The 27511-nt window shown below is 45.2% G+C and overlaps 1 protein-coding gene across 2 annotated transcripts in view; it reads left to right on the forward strand.

The window, feature by feature from the left end:
• Positions 1-27511, forward strand: part of PIWIL2 (piwi like RNA-mediated gene silencing 2) — a 1947029-nt gene that overhangs the window by 1189892 nt on the left and 729626 nt on the right. For both annotated transcript variants that reach the window (XM_078666379.1, XM_078666380.1), the window contains one exon: positions 23805-23906. In XM_078666379.1, the coding sequence (XP_078522505.1) occupies positions 23805-23906 (102 nt within the window). The remainder of the gene's footprint in view (positions 1-23804; positions 23907-27511) is intronic.

The following is a 27511-nucleotide window of genomic DNA, read 5'->3' on the forward strand; positions in this document are numbered from 1 at the left end:
AGGGCCATTGAACTTGTACAGGAAGGTAAAAATATTACCAACAAATCCATTCGCTGTGCCCTAGATGCGGCAGATACCGCCTCAAGAGCAATTAATACCAGCACCCTCCTACGTAGACATGCTTAGCTACGTATCTCAGGTTTTAAACCTGAGTTACAAAACTCCATCCTTAATCAGCCATTTGATGAGACACATTTATTTGGCCCAAATGTTGACGTGTCTTTAGAAAAGATGAAAAAAGACACCGATACAGCAAAATCTATGGGAGCCTTGCAACAGCAAGGTCCCAGATGTTCTTTTCGTCGCTCATCATACAGAGGCAACACTAGAGGCTACTCCTCCGAAAGTCCCTCCATCTCTTACAAAACCCCTAGCCAATCCACATTCAGTAAGGGCTACCAACGAGGGGGTTACAGGGGTAACAACAACAAAGGCAGAGGCAAAACCAACAACTCCAGCTCTGCCTCTACCCTACCCAATTACTTTCCTCCCCTTCCCCCCCAACATTCCACTCCTGTGGGGGGAAGACTGCAACAATTCCTTCCTGCCTGGAACAACATCACATCAGACAGGTGGGTGCGACAAATTATTCAATCAGGTTACTGTCTAGAACTAACATCTACCCCCCCCCCAAACATACCACCCAAACTGCGTCCAATGTCACAAGAACATCTAGCACTGTTAAAGCAAGAAGTACAATCCCTGATACAAAAAAGTGCAATAGAACCAGTTCCTCTGCACGAACAAAACAAAGGGGTTTACTCTCTATACTTTCGTATTCCAAAAAAGGACGGCTCTCTAAGGCCTATTCTAGACCTCAGACCGCTAAACATATACATACAGTCAGACCATTTGCAAATGGTCACACTGCAAAAAGTCTTTCCGCTTCTGTCGCAAAACGACTTCCTTGCTACTTTAGATCTCAAGGACGCATACTTCCACATTCCCATTCACAAGGCTCACAGGAAGTATCTCAGATTTGTAGTAGACGGACAGCACTATCAATTCAAAGTACTCCCATTCTGAGTCACAACAGCACCATGAGTATTCACCAAGCGCTTACCAGTGGTGGCAGCGCATTTACGAAGACAACACATCCATGTGTTCCCATACCTCGATGACTGGCTCAAAAAAGCCAGCTCATACAACCAATGAGTGGAACACACTCATGAACTGAAAACCAAAATTGTAAGAAGGGTCAAAAGGAGATATATTTAGAGACCTGTCATCCCGCCTCCTACAACAACCACTTAGCCAAAGAGGATGAGAGGTCTAGAGTGAGTGGTAGCACAAAAAAACTGTGAGGCAAGTGGATAATAGAGTAGCAATTGGCTGAGATATTCCCATCAAACCACCCTATGTTGGCGGAATCTCATCATATGGGATGTTTGTGGAGGCACCCGACTCTACCGCCCAAACCATCAGCTGATGGTGCGGGAGTGGATGAAGATGATACACTCATGCCAAACTGCTGCTCTTAAGGTGGTGATGAAAGTGTACGTGCAGTGCTATAGTGAACAAGTTAAAATTAGCGACTCAGACAAAAACATTTTATTAAAGAAAGTCTGAGTGTTAATGTTAAAAACACGCCAGGTAGTTGGAACTAATGACTACACTATGGCGCTGTGCAGGTGGTCAAACCATTGTCATTGACCACCTGCACAGCGCCATAGTGTAGTCATTAGTTCCAACTACCTGGCGTGTTTTTAACATTAACACTCAGACTTTCTTTAATAAAATGTTTTTGTCTGAGTCGCTAATTTTAACTTGTTCACTATAGCACTGCACGTACACTTTCATCACCACCTTAAGAGCAGCAGTTTGGCATGAGTGTATCATCTTCATCCACTCCCGCACCATCAGCTGATGGTTTGGGCGGTAGAGTCGGGTGCCTCCACAAACATCCCATATGATGAGATTCCGCCAACATAGGGTGGTTTGATGGGAATATCTCAGCCAATTGCTACTCTATTATCCACTTGCCTCACAGTTTTTTTGTGCTACCACTCACTCTAGACCTCTCATCCTCTTTGGTATTTAAGTGGAACACACTCATGCCACAATACAACTGCTTCAGGACTTGGGGTTCACACTAAACCACGCCAAAGTCCCATCTTCACCCATCCAAAGTACAACAGTACCTCGGTGCCACAATAAACACCTCAAAAGCGCTTGCCTATCCCACTCCAGCAAGGATAGCCAGCATAAAAACTCTTCTAACAAGGTTTCAGCTACAACACTCCCTTCCAGCAAGAGTGTTTATGCCACTCATAGGGATGATGGCCTCATGCATTTTCATAGTGCCCCATGCAAGACTTCAAATGCGTCCGCTACAAGAATGCTAATCACGTCAGTGGAACCAGGCTCAAGTTCAATTGACAGACCTAGTGTAGGTAGACGGTCGGACTCATTGCTCTCTGCAGCGGTGGAACACCGAAAACCTTTCCAAGGGGCGACCGTTCCTAGAGCCAGTTCTTCAGATAATCTTAACTGCGGACGCATCGCTCTCCGGCTGGGGAGCCCACCTACTGTAACGCACCATGCAAGGCAGGTGGACAACACAACAAAAGTTACTCCACATCAATCATCTGGAGTTACTATCAATATTCCTAGCACTAAAAGCTTTCCAAAAGCAAGTTTCAAACAAAGCTGTGTTAGTCCGCACAGACAACATGACAGCCATGTATTACATACAGAAGCAGGGAGGCACACACTCCCTGCAGCTATCTCAACTAGCACAGGACGTATGGCGGTGGGCTATACCTCAAAACATATTCCTTCTAGCCCAGCATGTTCCAGGAGTACAAAATACCATAGCGGATCTGTTAAGTCGACAAACACAACAGACCCACGAGTGGGAAATTCATATGCAAGTTCTTCAGCCACTCTTTCAGATGTGGGGACAACCTCAGATAGACCTATTTGCCACCCACGTAAACGCCAAATGCCCAAGCTTCGCCGTCAGATATCCACACCCACTGTCCAAAGGCAATGCGATCTGGATGAACTGGTCAAACAGATTTGCGTACGCTTTTCCACCTCTACCACTCATGCCACTAGTAGTACGCAAACTACAGCAGCATTCTCTGACCCTCATCCTAGTTGCCCCAACGTGGGCTAGACAGCCGTGGTACACCACACTGCTACTACTGTCGGTAGTACCACACCAAAAATTACACCTGTCTCCACACCTCTTAACACAGAACCATGGAGAGATCAGACACCCGGACCCAGCTCAGCTCAACCTTGCTATCTGGCTCCTGAAATCCTAGAATTTGGATATTTGAACCTTCCTCCAGACTGCATGAATGTTATAAAAGAAGCTAGACATCCAACCACTAGGGCATGTTGTGCAGCCAAGTGGAAACGATTTGTAATATATTGTCACAACAACAATATTAGTCCTCTAAATGTGTTTATTCAACACATCATAGGATACTTACTGCATCTTCAAAGATGCAACTTAGCCTATACGTCTATTAGACTACATCTTGCTGCAATAGCAGCATATCTGCAAAACAGACAACCTCTATCTCTATTCAGAGTGCCTGCCATTAAAGCCTTTATGGAAGGCCTTAAAAGAATAATTCCTCCCAGAGTACCACCTCCACCTGTGTGGAATTTAAACGTTGTTCTCACATGGTTAATGGGGCCTCCCTTCGAACCCTTACACAAATGTGAACTCCAATTTTTAAGATGGAAAGCTGCGTTCCTAGTAGCTATTACCTCTCTGCAGAGAGTTGGTAAACTACAAGCACTAACCATTCAAGAACCCTTTTTGCAAATGCATCACAATAAGGTAGTTCTGCGTACCAATCCAAAATTCTTACCCAAAGTCATTTCTACCTTCCATCTCAATCAATCTGTGGAAATTTGGATGGTTGAAGATGGGACTTGGCGTGGTTTAGTGTGATCCCCAAGTCGTGAAGCAGTTGTATTGTGGCATGAGTGTGTTCCACTCATTGGTTGTATGAGCTGGCTTTTATGAGCCAGTCGCCGAGGTACGGGAAGACATGGATGTGTTGTCTTCGTAAATGCGCTGCCACCACTGCTAAGCACTTGGTGAATACTCTTGGTGCTGTTGTGACTCCGAATGGGAGTACTTTAAATTGATAGTGCTGTCCGTCTATTACAAATCTGAGATACTTCCTGTGAGCCAGTTTTCTGTCGCAACCACAGACAGTACCAGAAAGAGCTCTTCACACATTAGATGTCAAAAGAGCATTGCCATACTACATAGTGGACACAACCCTTTCGTAAAACAAAACAACTTTTTGTGTCTTTCTCACCACCACACAAAGGTAATCCCATTTCAAAATCTGGGATAGCTAGATGGATTGTCAAATGCATACAGATTTGTTACCAAAAAGCTAAACGTACTTTATCTGTTCCTCCTAAAGCCCACTCTACAAGAAAAATAGGGGCTTCAATTGCATTTTTAGGGAACATTCCCCTAGATGACATCTGCAGAGCAGCTACATGGTCTACACCGCACACATTCACAAAACACTAATGTGTAGATGTGCAAACCAAGCAACAAGCTAATGTGGGCCAGGCTGTTACCAAAACATTATTCCAAACTACTGCACCAGATAGGGGTGGTCGCCATTAGGGATGGGTACTGCTATACAATCTATGCACAGTGTGCAATTTGCAGCTCATATGCCTCAAACGGAAAATGCTACTTACCAGTATGCATCTGTTCTTGGCATGTAGAGCTGCAGAGTTGCACACGCCCACACGCCTCCCCGGCTACCCTTGTCTGCTCCAGTATTATCTTAATTAGATGCAAATGACATGGGCATCCTTCCTTTTCTTACAAAGCTCCATCATTTCCCTAATGGCGAAAAACAATCTGGGGATGGAGCCGATGCCCATGTACAATGTGGTCCAAAGGAGGAGTCGCCTATCTCGTGAATTCCCAAAACCTTTTCAGGACAACAACAAACTGCAAACATCCGGGCCCAACACTAGGTGGCGATCTATGCACAGTGTGCAACTCTGCAGCTCTACAGGCCAAGAACAGATGCATACTGGTAAGTAGCATTTTCCTTCTCCAAAGTGCCCGAAAGCATGAGAAGGCACTTGGCGGCGTACTAGTAGAGATGCAGCCTGTATTCCAGCTCCCATTTAAATAATTTCAGCCAACGCGTTTCAAGGATATGTTCCCCTTCTTCTTTGGCAGCTCAGCACTCACAGAGACCGCTCACATCTCACTCGTTTTAATCATCTTTTATTTATGTTGTTGCCCCCAGTGGGCGTGCGCTTGGTGCATTTCTTTTTAGTGCATAGTGGGACATTGGGTCCTTGATGTCAGAATAGGTCTTTGCTTTAGTAAGTTCTATGTGTGGTTGTATGTATAGAATTTTAAAATCGTGTAGTAGGTTGTGGTTGCTCGAGAACAGGCTTAATTAGCATATTTGAACGTCATGCTGAATTGGTGTTCAAATACCACAGCCTAGTACAAAATGATGCTGCTCTTTTCCCACGGTCGGTGCTGTCGTGTCAATTTCTGTTTCTCCAAAGTGCCCGAAAGCATGAGAAGGTACTTGACTGCCTGCTTTGCGGTGAAAAATGCGTGCTAGACATCTGTCTAACACTCCCATCAGTCATGCCAACGGATATTGACACTCTGCTGGACCCAAAAACATCCCATGCTCTACGTTGTCGTGGGAGGCTACCAATCCTGATGACGGCATTCGTTGAGATCTCACAGACGCAAATTGCTACTGCTGAGGTACGGGATGGATCAACAGGCACACAGGTAACATCGGAAACAAACATTGCTACCGGCGAAGCTTCACATCTATGTGAAGTTAATCTTCTAAACTAGGTATTCCAATTGTCACCGACATCGGTAGACTATCTTTTGTCTACAGAAGTAGAAGATTTCATGTTTTCACCAGACCCATACACTGACTTTGATTCTTTCTCACAGTGTACCGGGACAACTATGAATTTGGCCTTAATTTTTCAAAAACAAAGACAAACCTTGGAACTTTAAAAAAAAAAAATGTTTTATTTGACTTTTTTTGGCAAAGTAATCTGCTTACAGTAGAACTATTCATAGAGAACAGACTTATTTGAACTCTTCCAGGGACACATTGTCACTTTTATTCACCACAATTTCATTTATGTACCATGACATGAAATGGCTTTTGAGAATTTCTTATATAATGTGTACCATTTCATCATATGTATATTTTTATGTTAATTTATTTAGCACTTTCTGTAAACATATGCTTAGAATGAATCACTGTTTTAATATGTACAGCACCTTTGCATTTCATGTCTGGCAAAAGTTTTTTTTATATCAAAAGACTTACTTTAGTATGCTTTTACTAATGTTTTTAGCAACATATGATACTCAATTTTTAATGTTTAACATTTTCTTGTTTAGCATTTTAATACTATCGTTCATTCGTTAGTGGAGTGGGTGTTGTGTTTCGGTTTAGATGTCCGTATATAGGTTTTCCTGATACATGTCCTTATATAGGCACAATTCGCATTGACCTTATATAGGCACAAGGTCCCAGCCCTTATTTAGGCATTAGCCATGCTCTCCAAATATGGCATGGTCACCTACATCTGTCTGCCCCAAAGTCACAATGAGTTCTTAGAAACCAGACCCTTAAGCCATTGGGGCTTTCCCTAGCCTAGGACTATTCATTTCTCCAAGAACTCATCTATTATGCATGAACCGCTATTCCTTAAGGGTTCATTCATGACGTCTTCCTCTGCCCGACTTTACGTCAATGCAAACATTCCTAAGCACCTTCCAGGTATAAATGTACCTTCCCTTGACATGGCAAAGCATGGCTGCAAGGCGCAATACTGCTCAGCATGGCAAGTTGGGAAGAGACCGTATCCTGGCCTGACGCACTGACCAGACGCGCTGTCATCCCTGCTTGATGAGAATCCAGCTTCTAGTGTTCTGACTCCCTTCGCAGTGTGCTAGAGTTTGGGACCTGGAAAGAGATTCCCACCTCTCTCATTCTAAGGTATGGAGCTGACTAGAACCTAGAGGGACTCTTGTCATACCAAACTAAAGCTTACCATACTATAGAATACCGCACCTACTTCTTACCTTGTACTAAATGTAGGTTAGGTACACTGGGGTAGAACTAGTTGGAAGCATCAGACGAGTATCTAAATTTTAGCCTGTGTTATTTATGTATATGTATATGAATATGTGCCGTAGCTAAAAGACAATGCTATTGCAGTATTATTTCTTTCTACTGTTTACGCTGTATGTAATTTATCTCTTATACTGTCTTACGATTGTAACACCTCATATCTCTTACAGGAGAAACAAGACTGTCCAATAAATCCTTTTATTGAAACACTCGTCTATCTCTTTCTGTGTAACTCTGAAGAAACTAACCATGCACAATTGACTAAGTGAAACTGTTCTCTATTCTGAGAGATGTTCTGATTCGAAAGGGAAACAAAGTTGTCATGTTTATGCAGTTGCCAGAAACTACTCCCTTCTTGTTCAACAAAGAGTTTCTAGTGGCCTCTGAGTTAGCTGGCACACAAAGTAATTAAGTTTAATGTACTCGATAGGGGCATACTGACCTCAGTCCTGTGCCAAAACTATAGTGTATATTATTCCAATGTGCAGAGCATATTAGGGAAATAGGTACTACACTACAATATCTTTCGTAAATGGTGCTAGCACCAGCTTGCACAGGAAGCAATGACAGGCCTGTAGTTACAGTTTGAGTGGTCCCCCATGGGTGGCATAATGCGTGCTTCAGCACATGGGGGGGGGGGGTTCCTGGCCTACTTAGGCCCTGGGTACCTTCGTACCATATAGTAGGGACTGATAAGGGTACACCAGTGTCCAATCTGGGATGTACCTAAGTATTTATCATACCAATTTAAGGGAAAAAGCACAGAGGCTGGGGTCCTGATTAGCAGGATCCCAGTCAGACTAGTCAGAAACAGCATAGGACCGGGCAAAAAGTGTGGGAACCATAAAAGCAGATCCTGCTTTCCTACACTGTATCTTTTTCATTTAGTTAAATCCGGCCGGGGAATTTCTTCAATTGAAGTATACCTTGCGGCTATTACAGCCTAAAGATAATCTCCATCACAGGCATCTTTCTTTAAAATTCCTTTGATCAAAGATATCTTAGAAGGATTTATGAAAGTGTTCCCTCCAATTATATCACCCTCTCCTCTGTGGGAACTTAATGTTGTCCTTTCCAAGTTAATGAGTTCCCCATTTAAACCTATATATAAAGCCACTTTGCAGCATCTGTCATGGAAAGCTGCATTTCTTGTGACCATCACTTCAGCACCCAGGGTTAGTTAAATGTAAGCATTATGCTCTGAAGAGCCATAGACAGTTTTTCATTACAAAAGAGTAGTGATGAGAACTCATCCCACCTTCCTTTCAAAGGTAGTTTCAGACTTTCACATTAATCAAAACATCTCATTACTGATTTTTAGTCCATCTACTCCACCAGATAGGGCTTTATATTCTTTATCTTTTTTTAGATATGCCTTTATTAGTGTTTGCAATGTTTTAATATTGCATACATACAGGTGTTACTTATAAATTCAATCCGGCAAAGTACAGTATACATCTCTTTAAGTTTGCCAATAATTAATTAACTTAGCATTCAATCTTATGTTCCAAGCTTTTTCCCATATTTGACACAATGTTGTAGTAAATCTTAACAGCTTGATAGTATTTCTTTTTCTAAAGTAACAATATGCGCTCAAGGGAGTTGCACCTGTCCTGGTCTCAATGAACCATATTTTATTTATAATAACCAACAATTTATCCCACTTTCTGGGTAACAGTTTAACTTATTGTTGTCCAGTGTTGCCTCTAGTATTCTTTTTTTATCTCGTACATGTTGTCATGTACGTGTTTCTGAATATGATCTTAGTTTACTGGCAGAAGGAGGGTGGGCAGTCTGTCACTCTCGGCACTCTATTTCCCCTGAGTCCACCCGCTCCTCCGAATGTCCTTCACCCCTGGAATTCCAAGCTCTCAGTACCTCTGTCCACAATTCTGCTATTGGGCTTGGACGAAGACCTTGGGCTTCTTCTCGCTGTATCTCTGTTTCTTATGCTTTGGCACAGTTGTCTAAATTTGTTTCCCATATTAACACTACGGGGCCTTTAATTGCTTTCCACGTCATAGCTATTTACCTGCGCTCTAACACTAATGTTAGGTCCACAAACCAGGAACTTATCTTTTTTGCACCTCAACAGTGCACGGGAATGCTCGGGCTAGTGTCGCGTTAATATGGTCTAATACTGTGCCCAAACATTCCTGCAGCTTCATGCACTCCTAGGTCATATGTATGAATGCTACTTCTCGCTGTCCACATCTGGGGAAACCCCACATATTCCTCCAGCCCCCATGTATAACGTTCAGTCTGTGGGGTGTGAGTTATACCATGTAAACATAATTAAATTGGATCAGTTTTAACACAGCAGTCCTATATATTTGTTTCGGGCTCTGCAATACTCGTGCCCACTCCTTGTCCTGTAGGTTCCCCCCACCGCCATGTCCCACCTCTCCTGTATCCCTTCTAAGGGTTGTTTCACCATACCAATTAACGCTCTATAATGCCACTTTACTAAGTGCCTAGCTGATCCCAGTGTGACTAGTGCCTGTAGGTTCTCATGAATTTGCGGTCCCTGCTAAGTGTTTTTCTCTAGAAATCTCAACGCTTTCACCACCGAATGGTAGATGAGAAACTGGTTGCTTGCTGGGTCATATTAGGCCGTGAAGTTCTCCAGGGGGATTAGTTCTCCACCCTGGTAGCAGTCTTCCTACCAACGTAAACCCAGCCACTGTTCAGCTGGACATTTGTGTCCTCGACAACGGAACAGGCAGAACCCCATGCGGAAGCCCAATGATAGGCAGTCCTGAGGCACAAGGCGAGACTCCTGTAGTGCATCGAAGACCTCTTTCTAACTAAAACGCCGCTTGCAACAGGGCCCCCGTCTCGTGATGTTTAACCAAGGGTACTAAAGCTTAGCCATCAACAGTCTCTGACTATCAATTGGGTGAGTAGTATTTCAAGTTCAAAGTTCTGTTCGTATAACCATTGCAACTGGGCTGCCTGGTAGTATAATACAAACTCTGGGGCTCCAAATCCACTAGTTTCCGGAGTTCTCTGTAACACTGCCAGCGAAACTTTTTGTACCCCTGTCCAAGACCAATTCCAGAAGTAGTCTGTTGAGCTCAGCGAACCATGAGGGAGGAATCCCCTCAAGTGAGTTCACAAAATAGTATAGCAATTTAGGAAGCATGATCATCTTAGCCAACAGTATGTGAACCATCAGGGGGAGTTTCAACGAACGCCAGAATGGGGGACACACCCTGAGGGACTGGATGACCGGGTTGAAATTCTCGCCCCCTTCCCCAAAAATCATCCACATCGTGAAATTCTATATATAATATATAATAATATTCCTACATTTTTAAAAGAATGGGGGGCTTCGGGCAAATCTGCTGGGCATTGTGCTCCGCTCCCCACAAACCCTCTCTTAGATATAAGTTATCTGCACAGAGAGAGATAATATGAATCCCCCCCGACACATTTTATGTTGTTGACCTTTTTGCCTTAATAATTCCATTACAGGCTCAATAGCCAGGCGAACTGGAGGGGGGATAACGGGCACCACTGCCTTGTTCCCCTATAAATATTATATGGTCGTGATATTACGTGAATATAAAACTGAGGCTGAAATTTTGACTAAGAAATTGGAGGATCTATTCTACCCAAAAAGGATCATAGAAAAGGCAAAAAAACGATCCCGTAATACACCTAGGGAAGCCTTACTAGAGACACAACAGAAGGAAGATCCCAACACACTCATATGTGTCACTACTTTCAATACATCCTCGAACAAACTCAAAAAAATCATAACAAAAAAGTGGCCGTTGTTAACATCTAACAAACTGAAATTTGAAAAACCTATGTTTTCCTTTAAAGGAATAGGAGTCTGAGAGACGCACTTGTGCATACAGACCTACAGAAGACAAAAAAAAATAATCAAATGACACTGTGGAACGAACCACAAGTTATGGGTCACTACCCCTGTGGGTCTTATGTGGTCTGTGCCTTCACGGTACACACAAAAACACTTGATCTAGGCATGCACCATGCGTGGGAACAAAGATCACACACGAATTGTAATTCAGACATAGTGATTTACGTAATTAAATGCCCATGCCAGCTTATGTATATAGGAATTACTGGGAGAAAAGTAGAAGTGTGCATAACCGAACACAGAAGCACTATCAGGAGGTCTGTAACCGCCACCAAGCCAACTGCACACGTTGTAGAAAAAAGACATACAGACAACGACTTATGGTGGTCAGTGATCGAGAGAGTCCAGGGTGAGGGTGACATCACAAAGACCTAGTTAGAACGCGAACAGCGATGGGTGTACAGTTTAAAGACCCATATCGTGGGTCTCAACAATGGCATTCCATGGAACCAACTAAATAGAAAGTAACTGTACAGGGGTCAACCCCAGACCGACCCACCTGAACAACTAGATACATGTTCACGCCACGTGTCGCTATCTGTCTTTCAACATCCCTAAGTAAAGGTCTACCATAATAGAGATTATAAACAAGACATCTTGAGTGTATTGACAGAACCTATAATGATAGTTACAACTCTTCCATACACTCTTCAATGAGATACTGCATTACGTCTCAATTCAGACCTATATAATACAAACCATGGCTCCACACGAGCTCTACATGTAATTTTCACACGTAGGGGCTTTTCCCCATTTATGATCACCCTTAGTTAGAAACTCACACAGCTCTGACTATTCTAGTCACCACTAAGCGCCAGTAACTATCCTATATAACCTAACTTGCCAAGTTGTTGTTCAGCATGATTGTGGCACGAATAAACAAAAGAGGAAGTGAACAAAAGAAACAAATGATGTAGAGATAGTAACAGATAATAAGGTGCCAGAAGCTGGATATACATGTTTCAAGTAGCGTATCCCACTTTATTGTCTGTCAGTACACTGGTATCTGTTAATAAGTGGGTCATTGTTAGGGTCACAGACATCGCCAGTTCCATTAAACAACTGGAACTACCTTCCTATGTGCAATTAGGCCAGCACCTTTATTGACGTGGGTCCCAGTTTTATTAAACATGTTACAAAATGAATACCTAAGTATTATCTGTCAAATACAAAGCAGCACAATAAAGTTGATTAACGCTTGTAGTTCCAACACTTTCGGAACTACATTTCCCAAGTTGTAGCCACGTAGCATTGGAGTGCACGCTCACATGTCCCTGTGGTGGCGTGGGCGCGCAGTCCCGGAAGCTGGCCGACAAGCAAAGCCGACTTCGTATAACCTGTTTAAAAGACATGTTGGCGGGCAGGAAAAACCACTCCAAGCGGTGGGATCCTCTAGCTACCAGGTGAAAATGTGAGGCAGGAACCTTTATGGCGTAAGTAGATTCCGACTGAGGAACAGAAAAAGAAGGTATGTTGAAAGTCGGACTCCCGTATACTAATGTGTGTGCATTTGCCAGTATGGGCTCTTTTTACTTTCTCCTCCTGGCCATGAATCCTATCATATTACCAACACGGCACATTTGTGACCTATGGACCCGCTGAATGTATTGATGTTCCCGATGGTGTGTACAATCTATGTCACCATCAGGGTTTGACTACAGGGCTTCCCCATTCACAAGAGGTCCTACGTGAAGTGGATCCTCTCCCAAATTGGGATAAGCTCGATTACTACAAATGAAAAATCTCCATGAGAGTAAATGCACTTTTAAATATCCTGGAGGGCAGTGTGAGGGAGTGTTTTATGTGTGTTTTCGTGCTGGTGTGTGTATGGTTGTGTAATTGATGACCGATTTAAAAATACAAGTCATGCACTTTTGAGTACATGACATTAGCTTGCGGCACATGACCGCCACCAATATGATTGCACACGCTACAAAAGATGTGGTCTGTGACTGCGTGGACAGGTTAACTACCATAACAGCAGAGACATTAAAACACGGTGATATGGCCACAATTACATATTTTATTCTTATAACTACATTGGAATACAAGTTTGTATTTGTCTTGTTTGTTTTCTTTGTTCCCCTTACAGATGGAGTGAAACATTGAGACAAAGGTCACGTTCATATAAGGAGCAGCTATCTGCCCTTATCGCGTACAGTATAGGGAAATTCCCTTACCTGTCTTTAAATTCCAGGGGGTCACGCCCTAAAGAAAGTCTAAGCACCCTTTATGGGGCAGCTAGAGACAGAAACATGTTGGCAATAGGGTCCTAGGACCATAATCTCTCGAGAGACCCTCAAATTTAATATCGTTGCCCGACCCAAAAATAAAGGGACCCTGGGGACTGACATGGCTTTTTAATCTTTATCCCCTTGGCCAAAAACTATTTCACTAAGCGCTCCCTGAAATATGGTCGAGCCCACCCTGACTTCTAGGCGTCAGGTTGTCACGATGATGAAGCATGACACCACTAGGGTGTGTGAGGGAATAAAATAACAAAAGGAATTTTTTCCTTCCCCATGCAGCGGTGGTGTTAACACTTCCTACAGGGCATATCACCTATCTAAAAAGTTAGTCTGTTCAAGTTAGCCAATTCCTCCATGGCAAACTAGCTCACATAGGGAGTACTTTTTGTGATACGTGATATTACCCCACCGGTTCTCACCTGAATACAACAGTGTAACCCACTTTATCCATCCATCTCCCAGTCACATTCTAACCATGGTAGCACACAAAAAATCCCATCTCATCGAGTCAAATGCTTTTTCCAGATTGACCGGCATAAGAGCTTCTGGATATCGGCCCATGTCTGGGGGGTCATGACCTGGAAGAGTCTAGGTAAGTTAGTTGCCAGAGGTAGCCTTTGTCGGTATGAACCTGCTCTGGTTTCCGTGAATCAGGTTTATCATATGGGGCAAGAGTCGGGATACCAATATCTTGCTCAGAATTTTAAAATCAACATTCAGCATAGAAAGGGAACAAAACTTTGATTCCTGCGTCACTATTAGTTTTGTCTTCCTTATGGAAACGACCAGAGCATCCCTAGTAGAGGCCAGTAGCACACCTTTGTCCAGGGCCTCCGCATAGAGTTTCTTCAGAAGCCAGAGTTTGTGCAAGTACTGAGTTGAGTTTAATCGGCAGACCATCTGGTGCTGGCGTTTTTCCAGTAGCCATCTCTTGGAGGACCTCCCGTACCTCTTGGGCCGTCACCGGCCCTCCCAACTCATTCCTCGAGTGAGGGTCTAGTGTCTTCAATGGTAAGGGCATCAGGAATTCCCACAAATTATCTACAGACTGGGGTTTTGAGGCCTCAGATAGTTTCTCGCAATATGCACTAAATGCTTCATTTATAGCTCTTGGGTAGTAAAGTACTGCCCCCCCTGCGTTTGTAATTTGTGTGATGGGTGATCCTCTAGAGTCGGGCCAAACTAACCATTCAAGTAATCTATCCCCTTTACTCACCTCTTCATGTACTCGAGAGTGTTATTCACGTAAATCTAAGCCCCGCAACCGCTCCATGCACTATTGTACTCCCTTCTTGTGGTTTCCAACTGTCTGTGTGTTTCTGCTTCCCTCAATAGTTTAAGGGCTTGGTCATGCAGGATGGACTCGAACTGGGTGAGTTCTGTCAACAGATTATTTCGCAATACCACTGTCTGTCCCAAGCAGTGCCCTCTCACCACCACATTAAATGCCTCCCACTCTGTCGCTTTAGTGGTCGTCGAGCCCTGGTTAAACTAGGGAAGGCTCTTCCTCACTTGGGGGAAGGGGGGGGGGGGATCTGCTTCTGGAACTCCCCCCAAGGGGTTCTACTTTTAGGAGGGGGGGGCGATTTTAATGCAGTCTTTGATGTGAACATGGTTAGAACAGGAGCTGGGTGTGGAGGAGTAGGATTGGGACCCCTATCTCAATTTATGGCAGTGATGGGGCTGGTGGATCTGTGGGGAGAATATAACCCTTTATGTCATCATTACACTTACTTCTCGGTGCCATACGGCAGTTTTTCCATAATAGATAACTTGCTAACGTTACAAACTCGAGTGTCTCGGTTCTCGACAGCAACACACCAGGCAAAGGGGATTTCAGACCGCTCCCCAATGGAGACCCATGTGGTGGGCGCACAGGTCAACTACCAGTTGCCCCTGAAATTCGAGGCCTGGTCTCTAAAATATATGGGGATCCGTGACAGTGCGCAAATGCACCAGCCAATACTTTGAAGAAAACCAGGAATCGGTGGACTCCGCACTGACCCTCTGGGAGGCCAGGCAATAATTGGGGGTAAGAAAAAAAGAACCTAAGCGATAAAGTGCGGACATTGAGAGAAAGAGATTAAAGCTGGAGAAGCTATACCAGGGGGAAGGGGGTGGGATACACAAACGCCGACTGATGTTACTCCAACAAGACTTGCGAGCCCTGACAGAAGTTAGAGCGCTCAAACATGCCTTGGCGAAACAACGTCGCCTATACAATGTTGGAGATAAGGCAGCCAAATTGCTGGCCTGGCTGGAAAACTGTGATAGGGAGAGGTCATGGGTGCTTGAGATACAAGATGAGCAGGGGTAAACTCAAACAAACGTGGCTATAGCAGAGGCCTTCGCCTCCTATTATCAGACTCTTTATGCCTCCCAATCCACTATGACAGATGCTGACTGTGAGGATTTTCTCCATAACCTGAACCTCCGGGAGCTAACAAGCGAGAACTGAAGCCCTGGAGACTGATTTGTCTGAGGTAGAGTTACTACAGGCATTTCAAGAGATGCAATCGTACAAGGCACAGGGGCCAAATGGTATACCGTTTGAACTGTACAAAGGGTTAGCGGGAGAATAGTGAAGCCAATGCTTGAAATGTATCGCAATGCACTTTTGATGGGTTGTCCCCTTGCTGACCAAAGAATGGCAATGATAGTAACCATATCTAAAGTGGGTAAACCCCCGGCAGAATGCTGATTGTATAGACCGATCTCCTTCCTTAATGTGGAGGCTAACGTGCTGGCAAAACCCCGACGACCAGAATACGAAAACTCTTGCTCGTAATTGTTTATTTATTCATTTATTTATTATTGCTATTTATTAAGTGCGAACGAATACCCGTAGGTGTCTCGGCGCTAATGACTGATTAGGATCTCTGGAGAATACAGCTGGGAGTTATTGGTTGAAGAGCCATGTCTTCAATTGCTTGCGAAAAAGGCTGAGTGTGGGGCTTGTCCTAATTGATTGAGGTAATGTGTTCCATAATTTAGGAGCGGAAACCAGAAAGCGTTGATCGCCCCAAGAAACAGTTTTAGTGCGGGGAACCACTAATTGATTCAGGGTGGCGGAGCGGAGTTGTCTGGAGGGGGTATAGGGAATTAGTTGATTCTTAAGAAACTGCGGTCCCTCGTTGTGGAGTGCTTTGTAGACTAAACATAAGGTCTTAAACTTAATCCGATTGCAGATCGTCAGCCAGTGATAGTTCCTTATTATGTCTGATATTGGTTTGAATTTAGGAGTTCTTGAAAGAACTGTGGCAGCCGCATTCTGTATAGTTTGCATTTTATTGGTGACGCGGATCTGAGCATTAATAAAGAGACTATTCCAGTTATCCAGCGAGGATAGGACTAAGGAGCTTACCAAAGTTTTTCCGGCTGTGTCAGGTAGAAAAGGGAGGATTTTGCTTACCAGTTTTAATTTGTGACAGGCAGTAGCTGCCGTTTTGTTGGCATGGGCCATAAAGTTAAGACCCTCATCAAAGATCACTCCCAGATTTCTTACTCTGGGAACCGGTTTGGGAAGCGCACCAAAAGATGGAGGCCACCAAACTGATGACCATGATGGCGAGAGTGGTCCAAAAATGACCACCTCCGTTTTGTCGGAGTTAAGCTTTAAACAGTTGGAGGCCATCCACTCTCCAATTGCTAGCATACCTCCCTGAAAACGTTCTGCCACCCTATCACCGTCACTGTGTATGGCCAAAACCAGCTGCGTATCGTCTGCATAGGAGGTTAGGCTCATCCCATGGGCCAAGATAACTTTAGCCAGGTCCGACACGTCGATATTAAACTGTGTCGGACTAAGGGATGAGCCTTGAGGGACCCCACACGGCAGAGATAGCTGAGGTGATTGGAAAGAACCCAGGGTGACCGCCTGAGTTCGCCCCGCCAAAATCCAGATCAGTCGGGCTTTATCCCTAGCAGAAGTACCCGGCTTAATCTGAGATGTCTTTAGGGTGTGCTCCACCTAAGTGTGTCTTGCCAGGAAACGCAAATGGTGGCAATGGCTTTAGATGCAAAGATGGCGTTTGACTCAGTGGAATGGAAGTTATATGTTTGCGCTGCTAAAGAGGCTTGGCTTTGGTCCGAAGTTCAGACATGGGTCGGTTTGCTTTACCAGGCCCCTGTGGCCAGAGTTAGGGTAATCAGAACAATATTACTCAGTTTTGAACTCCGAAGAGGAACCTGGCAGGGATGCCCACTGCCCCCCATGCTATTTATTATAATAATAATAATAATAATAATCCACATTTGTAAAGCGCACAGTCACCCGTAAGGGTCTCTAGGCGCTGGGGACCGTCGGGAAGATTAAGCACGCTATTGCCCAGAGTAACATGGTGCTGGGCTGGGCTGGGCTAATCTGCTGCCAGTGCCGGGGATCGAACCGTGATCCCCAGATTCCAGAGTCAGTCGCCCTAGCCACGGCGCCACACCTCTTCCTGGTGCTCAAGCCTCTGGCGGCATGGATTAGGCAAGATCACTGGGTGGCCGGTTAGAAAGAATCTCACTGTATGCGGACTACTTCCTGTTTTACATCGCACGCCCTCAGAGCTCCATCGTCCGGATTATGTTGGGGAGAACTCTGGTTATACAATTAACTGGTCAAAATCAATATTATACCCTCTGTCAGACAAGACACCTCGTTTGCCTCGGGGGACTGTTAGCCCAGGTGTGATCGGAAGGGTTCCAGCGCCTGGGAATTAACATCATGCGAGACCCCCGCGGGTTTATTAGGGAGAATGTTGACCCACAGCTAGGAAGACCTAGTGGAGATGTGAGGCACTGGGGCTCTCTAATGTTGACTGTAGGAGAGTAGGGTCTGCAATCCTATGGTCACCCCAGATTTTTGGCTTCACTGGTTTACGACTTTCCCTGACTGTGGGCCTGCTAATCAGACCCACCGCCTCGCTGTTCTCTCTCTAAACTGGCACACATGTACTTTAGGTGCATTTACCAATTGGTACTGGGTCACTCTTATAAGTCCTTGTACAGTGTACCATAGGTACCCAGGGCATAAGTGCACCCAAGGCCTACCAGGGGCTGCAGCATGTATTATGCCACCCCTGGCTGGCCATCTAAACAGACACAACTGGATGGTAACACAGCTGGGGCAAGGTGGTGTAATCACCCTTTGCTGTAGATATAGTATACCTATATCTAACCCCCAAATGGACACATATACTCCTATAAGTCACTCCTATGGCAGCCCTTATCAATCCTGAAGCGAGAGTGCTTGTAATTATGTGAGATGGTGCTCTAGCATGAGCTGAGCCTGTCTGCAGCTTTCGGAACCATGTCCTTATAGCTGTTCCATGATAACGCTATACCATATACTCTTAAGTGCATTATAATCCTTGTGGTTATTGCTAACTTTGGCATAGCATTATCGAAACATGTCGTGTAAGGTGTCATATGCTTTGGAATACTACCCCCTCGCCAGTTCTGGTGACGGGCGTAGCATTCCACCCTTCTAGAGGGATAAGACATGTATGCAACTGTAACCCCGGTTAAAGTTAAGCAGAGCCTCAGCATCACAAAATGGATGCTGCCACCACAGACACAAGTCTGACCTCCTGCTGCTGGGAGTCCTTCCAGCGAGGGAGGCCTGGACAAAGGGTTTCCTGCCTTGGGAGGTGCTAGCACCACCCCAGACAGGATTTTGTGTATTGAGGTCGGGAGGACCGAAAGGAATGAGACATGCCTGGGGCACACAAGGTGTCCCTGTGCATACCCTGGTTAAAACCAGTTGCTGGGGCACTCCAGCCCCAGCTCTGGCGCGAAACCAGACAAAGGAAAGGGGGTGTAACCAACCCCCTCCTGGTCCCACCCATAGAAGGGACCTAGTCACTAGCGCATCCCCCTTTAGCAGGATAAAGGTAGGGGCTGGTCCCATTCCAAATTAGATTATCCTGAACAACTTTACAAGAAGAAACTCTGGACTTCGACGTTCTGCTCCACAGAAGACTGAAGAAATCTCCCTTGTGGCCAAGGAGTGACCACCCTGCAACTGCAGGCACCATCAAGCGTCCTAGCGGTTCACTTTGTCGTCCTTCCTGCCGGAACCAGACCTCAGAGCCCGACGAGACCCGGACTCCCAGACCTCTCCGACCTCTACCCACATCTGCAGCACAGCTGAGACCCGTGGGTGCGACGAGACATGTGGGACCGGCCATCTTGAAGAAACTGCACTTCGCTTCCAGCACGACCCCTGAGGCACCCTCGAGTGAGTGCTATGGGGATTGAAAAGCCCCAACCCCGAGCAGCTCCTGCACCGAAGACCAGCCCTCCAGCCTCCACGAGATCTGCGTGGGGCCCTTCTGCCTGGTTGCTGCTCGACGCGTTGTGTGGTCACTTGCCGGCTGGCTTGTGGCATCCTAGACGACGAACCTTGAAATCTACACCGCTGGTCTGGTTGCTCCAGACTGGCCCTTGCTTCCTTCCAAAAGAGAAGTACCCCAGACCCTCCTGGTCCGCACCAGACGCCATCTTCACTCACCGCGTGGGTTGCCTTTGCCAAGGCCTGTTGACTCCGATCCTGGAACAGACACCGCCGACAGCGAGAGCCTGCGTGGGCAGCTCATGCCTCCATCCTGGTCGTCGAAGACACCTCCTGGTCCACGTGGCTGCAGAGACAAGCGTCACCTCTTCCCCCTGATCGCGACGACAGCATCTGGTTCCTTCCTGGTTCCATACCGGTCACTGGCTAGTGACTTTGAACACTGTCCCCTCTGCTTTCAGGTCTCCATCTTCATCGATCCACCCTTGGATCCCTCCGGACATTTTCCTCCTGGTCGCCTGCAGCATCTTTCTCCAAGGCTCCATTGACTTCAACGCGGAAACCCGACGCACTTTCACACCTATGCACCCGCAGCCCGTGGGTGAGGTAACGAGAGCTTCTGATACATCTGCCTTGTGGATTCCTCACCTTGTGAATATCCCCCTTGCGCCAGCAACGTTCGGAAAATTCTTTGTAGCACGCCGGCGTTGACGACGTCATAGGAGCACGGCTTCGCGCGTGACTCCGTCTGACGTCACCTACTCCTTATAAGACCCACGTCGGCGTGATGACGTCAGTTCCCTTTTTTCCGCGTCGTCGACGCTAACGGTTTCTGGGATCTTCTGTGATTCAGATAGTAACTTGTTACTATTTTGTGTTACTGTTTCTCTGTTTCTTCAACCAGTCGGAACTGTCCTTACTTACCTATTTCGTAATTTGTTTATGCCCATTGACTTTGCATTGAAACCCGCGTGTGTGTTTTCTAACACTGCACACGTGTCCCGTGGGCCTCCTACTCCTTACCTAAGGTTAGGGTAGTGTAGCCCCAGCGATTCTACAGCTTCTGGGCATCCTAATTTCTTCTATCGTTCTACTTAACCCATTTACTTAGTATATGGTTTGCCGTGCCCCTAGGGCACCATTGTAAATTGTGCGACTTATTGTATTTTTCTGAAGAGTATTGTTATGTGCTTAGCCCTCTGATCTCATAAAGAGTTCAGAGGTGTTTGTTAGTAATAAATATATTGTTTATTTTCATAACCTGTGTGGTGTCCTTTCATCTGGTATTCAAGGGGTTATATGTGGTAAAACAGCTGGCTTCACATGCCAAAAGAGTTTAGCCTAAGACTGCTCTGTCCATGCTACCATTAGGATAGCTGGTCTATAAGGTTGACTTACAACCAATCACCATAAGGGTTGTTTGGACTGATACAAGGTGATCACTAGAACTAGTGAGCATCATATATCAGGCCAACTTCTCACATTGACGTCAGTGGGATGAGCAGCCCTTTATAAAATGATGAGTCTACAGAGGCTGCTCTACATATTTCAGAACACACCATGTAAAATGTCACTGACAGTGTTCAAAGAGATCGACCAGAAAGTCCGTAGGCTATTGTGGAAAGGGAGAACGCCCAGAATAACACTAGCCAAATTGCAGCTAGGGGTCCATGATGGGGGTCTCGCTGTCCCAGATATTCAGAAATATTATTGGGCCTCACAGCTACTGGTTGTGAATGACTGGGCATTTCCCAGGCATCTAGACCCGGTATACAGGGGTGTCAGTGATTAATAATAAGTTAATGAATATCTCTCCAGACTTGTTGGGTCCCCTGAGGACGGCATGGGAAGGAGATCTGGGGATGCTTGAAGAAGAGGACTGGGCTGAGGCCCTTCAAGCCCCCCGGGAATCAGTAATAAGGGTGCGGTTTAGATTTGCCCAGTTTAAGGTACTCCATAGGATCTATTATACGCAGGCGCTCCTGCATAGAATAGGTACGGTGGAGTTCCCCCTGTGCAGGAGGGGCTGTGAGAGGTGAGGGGGGGCCTTTTTCCATGTCTTATGGGAGTGCCAGCTGGTGCGGAGCTTCTGGACATGGGTCGCAACAATAATGACAAGGGTGGTGGGGATGGAGGTCCCCCTTGTGGCAAAATGGTTGCTCCTAAGGATTAAAGGGGAGCACGACTGGCCCAGGTATAAAGAAATATAGCTGAGGCTAGCAGCTGAAGTGGCTAAGAGGAGCATTGCCCGAGCATGGGGATCTATGTCGGTGCCGGCGGATACAGACTGAGAAGCAGACTTGGACTAGTTCCAACGAGCAGGATATGTGATGTATACAGCCAGAGGCTGACCTGGGGAGTGGGAAAAGGTCTGGGGGGCATGGATGGCAAACAGGGGACAGAGCCATGGGACTGACTGGGGACCAGGGGGAGGGTGTTAATTGGTAACAGGGTAGGGATGTAATAACAGTATTGAAGGGCCATAAAAGCGCAATATCTGCACGTTGAGACCTAATGGAGGGATTGTTTGGAATAACTGAGATTTACTACGTACTGGTATGCAACTTATTATGCGACTGCTATATGGTATGTAAAGCCTTTATTTAGTTTTTTATTGGTTTTCAATAAAAAATAATAATTGCTCGTGGGGAAGGCTGCGCTGCTATTTTTTGCAGCATTTATGATGGGCCCAAGACAGAGCTCTTCACCGAGCGTCTGATGTGACCGCCATTTTGGCCACGCCCCAGCGCTTTACATTCTCTTGATGTGAAAAGAGGTCTGAAGTTTTACCTACATAAAATCAAAACATTAGAAGGTCAGACTACCTCTTCATTAATTATGGCCCTGTGAAAACATGTTTGGCATCGTCAAAACTATCTCTAGGTGGATAGTTTATTGTATACTTATCTCATATCAACTATCCAAACAATTTATCCTTACCTAGTAGGCCTAAAGCACATTTTACAAGAGGAAAGGATGCATTTGCGGCTTGTTAAAGAAATGTGCCTGTTTCAAAAATATGCAAAGCTGCTACACGGAGATCTGTACATACTTTCCCTAGGCATTATTGTCTAGATTCAGATTCTAAAGCAGATACTCTTCTTAGAGGAATCTTTTCCGGTACTTGTTGGATGTCCACTACTTGTGGGATGAGCTTACTGTTCTATTCAGTGCTTATGACTATTGATGAGGTACCCTTGGAAGAAAAGGAAAAGTTGCTTACATGTAATCCTAGTTCTCTTTCAGAGGATTCCTCATCAAAGCCGTAAATAGCCCTCCCATCTCCCTGGACAGAAATGGTTACAGCTCTCAATAGGTACTTAACTCTCTCTCTCTCTCTCTCTCTCTCTCTCTCTCTCTCTGGCGCTCACTCTCTCGCGCTCTCTCGCGCTCTCTCTCGCTCGCTCTCTCTCTCTCACCCTCTCCCTCGCTCGCTCTCTCGCTCTGCTGGTGTGAGGGTTATTTATGGCTTTGAGGATTCCTCTGGAAGAGAACTAGGATTACAGGTAAGCAACCTTTCCTTCCATAGGTTGCAGCCAGGGACAAAGCACAGTGAATACCCGATTTCCTCTGGAGTCCCATTGTGCTGACATGGCACTTCCTAATCCTTTTCCTCTTGTTTATCTATGCTTTTGGTAAACACTGAAAGAAATGTTGTTGTGTTCTGTCCTTTACCTTCAAATTTCAATTACAGCTTTAAGTGTGTTTCAGCTATTTTCCCTAATTTGCTCACATGTTTATTTGAGAGATGTTACACGTGCCCACGGTTCATACAGATGCACATACCGGTGGGAAAATAATGAAAGTATAGAAAGAGCATAGAGCAGTACACCTGTTGGATAAAGCAGAGATTAAAGAATGCAAAGAGAAGATGCTGCTGTCTGTGTTTCTTTGAAGACTTTGGCGAAAAGAATTTCAGAGATCAAGACTTGACTTGTGTTCACCATCTCTCAACTTACCAGCCATGTTAAACTGGTTAGGGTGGTGCATTGCTGGTCTCTACTATTTTGGGAGCTATCAGTTTTTTGTTTGTAGTGTGGGGCATAGGCACTATGCAGTACAGTAAAGTACAATGTACTGCCTGGGTATTTTGTTAACACCGACAGTTTCAGGAAATGTGCTTGAAATAAGCTCTTCTTTCTTGATCTCTTTCGATTACATAATCTTTTTTCCCATTTGTGTTGTGAATTCCTTTGTATCTTTTCCTCGCTTTGGTTTTATTTCTAACACATGGCCTGTGCGTTTTGCAGAGTAATGTGCAGATGGTGGTGTGCATTATTACAGGAACCCGAGATGACTTGTATGGTGCTATAAAAAAGCTCTGCTGTGTGCAGTCTCCTGTACCTTCTCAGGTAAGTACTTGTACCTTTTATTACTTATTATAAGTGCAAAATTATATTTTCTCGTAGAATAGTAGTCCCGGCTCTACCAGTTACTGACATTTCCTCCTACCCCATACTTACTCTGACAACCCTTTCACTTCCTCAGTATTCGTTTGGCATATTATTTCAAGTATTGAAGGAGGGTGAAGCTATGAACTTTTTATTTACAATGGTCTAGCTCTCATGTTGGTACAGCTCCACCTGTGCCCTGGCGATACTTACCCTTTACTTGAAAAATTAAATAAAATAGTTAAAAAATAAAAAACATAGCTCTCCTTCACAACCCCATTACTTTCTTCCGGCCTCAGGGATCATAAATATATAAGTACCAATGTTCGTGTTTCACATTTTCTTCACTGTCGAGAACTGCAGCTTTAGATTCACAGTGTGCATGCCTTCTCATAGGGCTCATGCTTATTTGCAGCTCAACAGGTTCTAAGATTCACATCTTTTGGGTGCTGCTTTTTATAAGCTGTTGATTGATGTGTAATCTTTGTTTAGGTTGGTCCTCCAACAAAGTCTGCATCCGTAGGCTCACGCCGTTCTAATCCCACATCCACTCGAGGTGTTGAACATCTAAGTAAGGAAGCAAGATGTTATTACACCTGTTTAGGTCTCGCTTGTGTTGCAGCGCAGGCGCTGCTCGCTGGTGAGAACGTTTGTGAGAGAGGGATTTCAGAAAAGGGCTTTAAGCCCCGCACCTCATTTCCATTGGCTGGCGTCACCGTTTATGCTAAACAGTAGCCTGCCATTGGAAATTAGGGTTTTTTGGTGATGCCCTTTCGCCTCTGATCCGGACTGGGTTGCCTGCTTTGCTGCTGTCCCAAAGCATTTTCTTATCTTTATGGGACCATGTGTTTCTAATTAGCATGGAGGAGCGCACTGCCCCCGACCTCTCCATGCTAATAACACATGGCCCCATAAATATAAGAGATCAATGCTTGTTGATCCTGTCTTCTACTGTACATTGTTTCTTTCCTGATGCTTGTTATATGAATCGAGTTGATTTTTTTTGTGACTGAGGCAGGACCACTGCGGGTTATGCCTGACGCCAGTGTGCTCTGCGGCAAGAGACGAACACTCCTTCCTGGCCATTAGAACCCAGCAATTTTTAGGGTAATATGTCTTTTTGATACCTGGTGAACCCAGGGTACTTTTCATATTTGTAATGAAATGGTCCGTGTTTTTTTTATATCACAGTAATGTTTATGTTGTGCTGAACAGTGGCAAGTACGAAAGTACATACACACGCGCCTGTGTGTGAGAGAGAGAGAGACACACAGAGATAGGGGCAGACAGAGGGGACAAGTGGGTATGCGGATGGATAGGTGATCTGTAAGCCTGGGTGAAAGGGTAGTGCAATGAGTGTGTGCGTGTTCCTCTGGGGATGTGTGCTTCCCCTGGCTGTGTTCCGTATGTGTACTGTGTGCATTCGTTTTGTGTGTGTTTTATGCATGTTTGCTTTCGTGTACAAGTGTTTGCTTTGGTCACTGGCCATGTGCATTTGCATGTGCGTTTGTATGTGGGCTTCAACGTAATCCAGTTTGAATGAGTTTGTATGTTTCTGTGTTTGTGTGCTATTTTGTTTACGTACGTGGAAATTGTGTTATTGATTGTGCTTCCCTGTATATGTGTGTGCGTGTCCCTAACTGTACCGGTGTGTGTTTTGGTCCTTCCTTTAATCAGTGTGTATTTCTGTGTGTGTGCACTTCTCTGTAAATTGTGCACGGGTAGGCTTAACTGTATCACTGTGTGTGTGTGTGCGCTCGTGCTTCCGTGTACCATTGTGTGTCTGTGTATGTATGCTTCCTATACCCATGTGTGTGTGTGTATGGACTCCTCTTTATCAGTTTGCCAGTGTGTTGGTCTCTGTGTGTATGCTTCTCTGCATCAGTGTGTGTCTCTGTGTGTGGGTGTGCGTGCTTCCCTATATAAGTGTGCCAGTCTCCCTGCTTCCGCGTATGCATGACCCTTTGCGCGAGAGTGCATTTCCCAGCGCCCACCGCTGCTTGTCTCATGGCGCTCTCGAGCCCCAGGCACCACCTACGTGCATGCATCCCGGCCTCTGGGAGCTGTCACAGGACAAAAGCTCACTTTCACCCCAGGCCAACACATGACATGTCATGCTAATGCGTTTTATTTCACGGATTACTGACCATGGGCCCCACACACAGTCATATGACTTCACAGGAAATGTGTAATTCCACAGAGCTCCCCACCTCACAGAGAACACCACAAATGCAGAACCATGAGGTCAGCAAACATTTCATAGACCTTAAAAGGGAAGCAATCTCTTCCCCGGTCCATCTATTTTGATAAAATAAGGGTTTGTTTATTTACCGTGCACCAACAGGACAACACTATTCTTCTAATCCCTAGTACATATATTCCAGTGTGTCCTGCCTTGGCAGTGTGTACTTTCAGCCCTTTGTTGGGCACAGGGGAGGGATAGCGCCACACAGACAGTGTATTTGTTATAATTTTCAGTCCCAAAAGATACAGCTTTTCAGAGGTTGAAGGTAGCGCCTTAAGTTGTAGTAGTTCAGGAAGTTCTTCCGGCATAAAAGTTCACATGTTTTCATTAGGTCGGATAACAAGAGGACAATGGTTTATTGTGTTACTCTCACAGGTGATTCATGATAATCTCTACCTGCACCTCTGTACAGCGCTTTGATGCATTTCTCTTGGTCGGCGCTATATAATTGTACTGACATATAAATTTACACATTTGAACACAGCCCAGAAATCACCCAGTGCTATCTGTCACTAAAGCGCATGACGTTTTTGAATGCGTAGGGAATGTGATCCAGGGTGGGGTGGAAAGGCATGTGAAGCAGGGAGTGGTGCAAAGGGGGTGTTACACCGAGTGTAGTGCAAAGGCCGCGGAGAGCGAGGTTAGGTAACAGAATCAAACACGGAAGGTGTTGTCAAGGGCTCGACTCTATCCAGTGCTGTACGGTGTATGGTGTATGGCACTGAGTAACTGCACATATGACTGTATGTGAGTGTGAAGATTAGTGAGTAAGTCATCACCTGTGTGACTGGACAAGTGACTGACTGAGTCAGTAAATGAGTGACTGCTTCTTCGTGTGAGTGAGTGACCGCGAATGAGTGAAAGGCTGTGCACCTTTTTAGATTGTATGTGTGAGCATGAGTGACTGTGCAAGTGATTTGCTGAATAATTATGCAGAGGAGTCAGTGAGTGTGGCTGAGCGAGTGAGTGTGAGCATGTGAATGAATCACTGTGTATGTGAGTGAGCTGCTGAGTGCACTGGGAAGTGTTTGAGTGTAACAGTTAAAGAGATTGAGTCAGTGAATGCATTTGACCTTGTCCCCAGGAGCAAACTGTGGGAGGTCCTTGGCAAAATTGGGGTTTACACAAGGAATTTTTCTAGGGTAAGATGGGACCCTGGCGGTGAAACAACCTCTAATGTAATAAAACAGTGAACCCCTGCTGCTAATGTGGGTTCCTAGGGCAGGGAAATACCATAATGAGACCAGTATTGGCATAGCCAATAAGTTACACCTTTGGGACCCTATAAGTGTTAAGTTATCCAGTACAATATCCTTGGTGC

Source organism: Lissotriton helveticus, chromosome 11 (assembly GCF_964261635.1).
Source record: "Lissotriton helveticus chromosome 11, aLisHel1.1, whole genome shotgun sequence".
In the NCBI taxonomy this organism is placed as follows: Eukaryota; Metazoa; Chordata; class Amphibia; order Caudata; family Salamandridae; genus Lissotriton; species Lissotriton helveticus.